This window comes from Corvus kubaryi, unplaced genomic scaffold (assembly GCF_017639235.1).
Source record: "Corvus kubaryi isolate FWS band 111438036 unplaced genomic scaffold, C.kubaryi_AGA036_p1.0 78, whole genome shotgun sequence".
In the NCBI taxonomy this organism is placed as follows: domain Eukaryota; kingdom Metazoa; phylum Chordata; class Aves; order Passeriformes; family Corvidae; genus Corvus; species Corvus kubaryi.
Window position 1 is genome coordinate 8,372,792 of NW_024582065.1, and position 6,000 is coordinate 8,378,791.

The 6,000-nt window shown below is 57.4% G+C and overlaps 1 protein-coding gene across 14 annotated transcripts in view; it reads right to left on the reverse strand.

Moving 5' to 3' along the window:
• Positions 1 to 6,000, reverse strand: part of KCNT1 (potassium sodium-activated channel subfamily T member 1) — a 77,347-nt gene that overhangs the window by 22,165 nt on the left and 49,182 nt on the right. For all 14 annotated transcript variants that reach the window (XM_042052693.1, XM_042052692.1, XM_042052696.1 and 11 more), the window contains one exon: positions 766 to 845. In XM_042052693.1, coding sequence (XP_041908627.1) covers positions 766 to 845 — 80 coding nt within the window. The remainder of the gene's footprint in view (positions 1 to 765; positions 846 to 6,000) is intronic.

A 6,000-nucleotide genomic window follows, 5' to 3' on the forward strand; every position in this document is an offset into this window, starting at 1 on the left:
AAATGAGGAGCTGCTGGAGTGTGTCCCACTCATTAGCAGGCATCCACTGAAAAGCACCAGACCAGCACTGACCACGTTACAACCAGCTTGCAGGAGCAGGGACGGCGAGGGAAAGCTGCTGCTTTATCCACTCTGCCTCCCCAGCCAGTTCATTGGGTTATTACTCAAATTACAAGTGAGAAATTCATCACATTTTCATTAAAAACTTCCCCGTGGGCACCCTGTTGTGCTGCACTCCAGCTTTTTAACAAGACAACAGGATGCAGGCAGGAAAAGAAAATGTGCATTTATAAATTAACGAGCAGGCCCCCTCCAGACAGCTAATGACATCTCGGAGAAAGAAAATAAAAACACCATTAGTCAAGTGGAGACTAATCCCGATGGCTGGAGCAGGAGTGGGCAACTCGCAGCCTGCCCTGGCTGTCCCCACAGCCTCAGGGGAGCACAGCCAGCCCGTGACGGGGACATTTGCTCCCTGACACCCACCCTGCTCCCAGCCAGCTTGTCCCAGCTGTTTGTCACGCTGCGGCTGTCCCCAGGGAGCAGAGGTGGCAGGGGGCATCCCCTCCTCCCCACGCAAAGCATCCCCCAAACCGAGCTGGCCAACAGAGGGGCCGAGAGGCGGCAGCAGCCCCGGGCTGGGGACACGCGGGGACACGGCCACCAGCAGATGGCAATGGCTTCTCATCCCGCAGGACAGAGCGCGGCTCTCCCGGCTCGGGCAGGGTTTGCTCTCCCGGAGCGTTCCGCGCACGCAGCACTCACTCGATCGCTGGTTTTTGATGAAGAAGAGCTTCAGCCGCTCCTTGAAGGTGTTTTCATTCACGTAGAACTCGACCTGCACCCTGCGGGGAGAGCGCCCAGAGGGGCCCGTCAGCGGGGCGGCAGGGCAGGCCAGGAGCCCCCCAGGAGCCACCCTGTCCCCCCACCCCAGCTGGGTGACCCCGCTGGCATCCCACAGTGACCCCGGGCTCAGCCTCGGGCTCCCGGCTGTTGCCGCAGCCCCAAACCAGCAGCCGGGAGCCCCAGTGACCACCAAAGCAGCAGATGTGACCCCCGGGCCAGCTCTGCTGTGGGCCCAGGGCTGGGCTTTCGTTCACACACAACCAGCTGACAGCAGACTCACAAAGTTCTCCTTTCACACGCACTTTACTACATCCACAACCTCCCACAAAAGCAGCGACCTTGGAGCAGCCTCCCCCAGTTTTATCTGCTCCAGCCCCCCCAGCTGCAGCAGAGCAGGAGCTGGAGAGGGCAGTGTCCCCAGTATGCCCCAGCTCTGCCCGGGGAGGAGAAACACTCAGCATCGAAGCTGTTAAAAACAATTCGGCTCCCAAAGGAGAAAATTTCCCTTTGTTGCTAAGATACCGCATTTGGCTATTCCAGAAGAACCCAGGAGCTGACAATCAGCTCCAGACATCACTTGGCATCCAGGGTCACTGGTGGTGACTCGTGGCACGGGGACGAGGTGCCAGGGCAGAGAGTCACCTGCCAGGGCACTGCACAGCATCCGGCAGCGAGGAGCCGCAGGTGAACCTGGAAATGTCCCATCCCCGCCTTCCTCGGCTTCTCCTGCCTCCCCGCCGGCCCCGCCCGCAGCCCCCTGCCAGTCCCACATCCCGGGCGGGTGCCCACGGCCATGGGGATGGGAGAAAACCTCCCCGAGGCTGGAGGCTCCTCCCCAGGGATGTCGGCAGGGTCTGGGATCGGCGCACCTGGATGAAGGGCGTGCGGGCAAAACCGGTCCCAGCTCAGTTCCTCCACCACCGCCTCTCGTGGCACTTTATAAACGCCCGCAGCCCTTTGCAAACTCATTATTCATCACCCTAAACCGCGCTGCTGCTGCTGCTGAGCGCCGGTGAAACGCGAGCGGCTCCTCCTGCCTCGGCTTCGGACTGAGCAAGGCAAAGCCCGGAGCGGTTCCCGTCCGGCCCGCGGTGGGGTGAGGTGAATTAGCGATCGCTTCCCCCGTTCACGGCACTCAACACGTCCTAAGGAAGCGCTGCTGTTATTACTCCTTTTTTAACTGCCTGCAAGAGGGCATCGAGACCTCATTAATCAGGCGTGTTCCCCAGCCAAGGCTGAGCAAATGGAGCAAGGTGAGCAAACTCCCGGCGGCAGTCGTTGCCAGCCCACCCCATCCCGCAGGTGTCGGCTTCGGCCGGGCGCTGCCACCGGATCCTGATTTATTGGGAAGCAGCTGCTCCTCGCTCTGACACCGAGGGATAAATATTTACTGAGCGTTCGTGCCCAGCTGATCAGGCAGCAAATTGGGAAGGGGTTTTATCAGACCCTCATTGCTCGGGGGTCCCTCATCCTGGGCTCCGCCCCAGCCGGCCTAAGGGGTAGGGAGGGGCTTTGCACCACACCTGGTCAGTGGTCACCAGGAGAAAGGAGCAGGGAGGCAGGTGGGTAACCCCAGGCCCCAGTGCAGGGAGAGAGCAGGGGTATTTATGAGCCCTGGCTCACCGGCACGATGCCTGAGGAGCAAACAGCATTAATGCAGAGCCTCAAAGCCCAGCCTTTACACGTGTTAAAATTAATCGTTCCCAGAGCCAGACTCGGCAAATCATTTTTCTGTGCCAGGGCATAAATCAGCTGTCACTGCTGCTCACAACACTGCACACAAGATAATTGCTCCTTCTCCTTATTAAAAATGCCCAGGAAGTGCTGGGAACCGGCTTTCAGCTCCAGCAGCAGCGCTGAGCACCCCATTCATCAGCGTCCCCGAGGATTAAGCGCCTTGAGGAGCCGGAGACTTCAGGGAGCACGATTCCTCTCTCAGACATTTGTCTCGTATCAAAGCAACAAACAGCAGAATAAATCTCTGTCACCAGACAGATGGTTCACTGATCTGTAGAGCTGTGGCTCACCTCGAGACAAGGACTGTAATTGCTGATGGATAAAAGAACTAAATTATTAGATCTAACTTTTTATGATAAAGTAGCCCACATATTCATCCATCCCGATGGCTGCAGGAAGAAGGAACTCTGGAAAAGCAATAAAGCAGCAAAAGCCATGTCTTGGCTGGGGGGAAGGGGGTGTTTAGCACTGCAGAGAGATGAGGGAATAAAAGAATGTGGAAGGAAGATGTTCCTGTGCAAACAGCCTGCCAAGGTTGAGCCCCAGAGCGCTGTGGGCGTCCCACTCTGCAGGTGAAGCCAACACCCCGCAGCTGGATGAGGGATGGTCCTTCCCAGGCAGCAGCACCATCCCAAAGTATCAAAGCTCCTGCTCCGTTTCCAGCTGAGGGAAGGAGATGGTATCATGTCAAATGTACCCTTTAATTTCATTGTCAGGAAGTTAACTGGAGATAAAAATCGAGCAAAACTCTTCCTGCATTATTACCACCCCAAAACACACCGTGACAGCTCTGCCTTCGCAGCAGCTCAGCCAGGAAGGGGTGTTCGAAGTGTCCCCTCCCTGCTGCTGTGGCTGGACATCCTTCCCACCTGGGGCATCCTTCCCACCTGGAACATCGTCCCCACTGTCCGAGCATCTCTCCTGCTGGCCAAGGATCCCTCCCACTGGGACCATCCTTCCCACCATCCCAGCATCCTCCTCACTGTCCGAGAATCCCAGTGCCAGCCCATCCCAGGCCACTCCAAGGGGCAGCAGCCCCACAGGCAGCACACAGCTTCCCCCCCTCGCCCCTGCTGAACCCCCCCAGGCCATGCAAACAACGATCCCAGTACAAGTTTAGATACCAGCCCTCTGCTTGGAAGTGTAATTACTGCTATTATGCACTTCATAACGCCTGAGCGACTTCATTTTCTTTGCTCGGTTATTTATTGTACTTTATTAATCTAAGATTAGAGGCAATTTGTTGTAAGATGATGAGTTCCCAAAAAAAGACACAATAGTTTGTTGGGAAAAGTGCAGGATGAAAGGCTGGGACGAGCACATGCCAGCCCACTGGCATTAAAACAGACACCGAGGAGCACAGGCCCTGCTCCACCACTTTCACTTTCCCCAGAGAGCTGGGACAAGCTTTAGAAAAGGAGGAAAACACAGAAATTATGAACCCAGGTGCAGCCCCCCACACAGGCAGTGCAGGGGAGGTGGAGAAACCCCCAACCTCTGCATCCACGGGACACTTACATGGGCAGTGGGGCACAGGCAGCTCCCTCCGATCCCCTCGGCCTGTGACAGTCGCTGGGCTCGGCCTGAAAGCTGATACGGCCCCAAAATCCAGCGGCCAGCCAAGGGAGGGAGCTGCCAGCCCTGCCCAGAGCTCCCCTGCTCCCTGCTGCTCTCTGCAGAAGGACTTGGCTGCCCAGGGTGGTTTTGAAGCATTTTGTATCAGTCACTTATTGCCATGAGAAGAGCCTTATTTATTTGAATAAATAAAATATTCAAATAAATAAGGCTCTTGATAGGGAAAAAGAACCCTCAGCCTCTCCCCACAGCTCCGTTTCTTCCCCTCACACTTCAGCTGGGTGGGAAATGCTGGTTTCAGTAGAATTCCAGAATGGGTTGGGTTGGAAGGGACCTTAAAGCTCATCTCATTGCAACCCCCTTCCACTAGACCAGGTTGCTCCCATGCCCACCCAACCTGGGACAATTTCTGGTCCCAGGAAACTTCTTAAGGAATTTCTGCCATCATGTAGCAGGATGCAAACAAGACTCTTCAGATTTTTTTTTTTTTTTTTTGGAAACAAACAAACAAAACAACAAACCAGCAAAATCTCTGCGATCTGGGGGGTGTCAGCACCCACCTCTGCCAGGGCAGCTCAGGTGAGAGCCCACTTCACCCCTCCACTCCAGCTCAGCCAAGAGGACAGCTCTGCAAACCCACACGGAACAAACACATAAGGAAAGTGGCTGCAGCCCCGTCTGGAATTACAGAAATGTGTTGCTGGCCCGGATGGGCTCCCTGGGGACGGATTGTGGGCACCAGACCAGCTGAGAGGAAGGTGAGGAGCAGGGCTGGCAGTGCAGGTCTGCAGCATTTCCTCTCGCAGCACCCCGAGGAGCAGCAGAGGAGGCTGTGCAGAAGGCAGGATGCTCTGAAGGCACCGTGCCATGGCCAGGCTGCCTCCGGCCCCTCGCTCAGCACCGGGAGCAGCTGGTGCCAGCCGGGCCCTGTGGGCAGCAGGAACCTGAGCAGAGCCAAAATCCTTCCCAAATAAAGCACCAAACCTGCCAGGCTGGCGCTCAGGTACCCGCTGATGAACTACATGAACTACCCAGGCAGCTCCTGATTCCCTTTGGGATGTTTTTCACTTTTTCCCACCATTTTCTCGGTGTTTGGATACAGAAGCTACAGCGAGACGGATGGCACAGGGTGAGCTCTGCGTCCTGCCCGCCTCTGTGCCCTGTGTTTGCCATCCTCCGTCCACCCCGGGGTGAGCAGAGGACGGGGACAGCTCCAGCCCTGCCCAGCCGAGCTCCCGGCTCGCCGGCGCTCCGAGCCGCTCCCGGAGCAGGCTTTGGGAATGGGAATGGGAATAGCTGTACAGCTGTGTGCACACAGACAGCCTGGGCGCCTGCCAAAGGCACAGACAGGGAACAAGCTGCCCCCACGCTCAATAAGCAGTAATTGAACAATTACTCAAAGGAGCAGGGCTGTGGTTTCGGCAGGGCTGCACCGGCGAGAGAACGGCTTCAAACTGGGGGGGGGGGATCGGCTCCGGGGGCTGCTCCTGCCACGCCGGGTCCCTCATGGGCCGGGAGATGCAGGGATTCACCCATCCCGGCAGGACTGATGCCTTGCCACAAGCCCAGGGCCGCTGGGCACGCTCCCCTCGCCACCGAGCCCCCAGGGATGTCTCCGCTTCCCCAGGGCAGCACCAAACACCCGCGGAGCTCTCCCACTGCAGCAGCTCCTCCAATAAATCTCGGGCCCGTTTTTAAACAAGGAAGCGCAAAACAAACAGGGAGGGACGGGGAGCTGGGGCTGTGTGTCCCTGCTTTGGGGACAGAGACCCCCCGGCCAACGCTGCTGACCCACGGAAGGGAAGGGAAGGGAAGGGAAGGGAAGGGAAGGGAAGGGAAGGG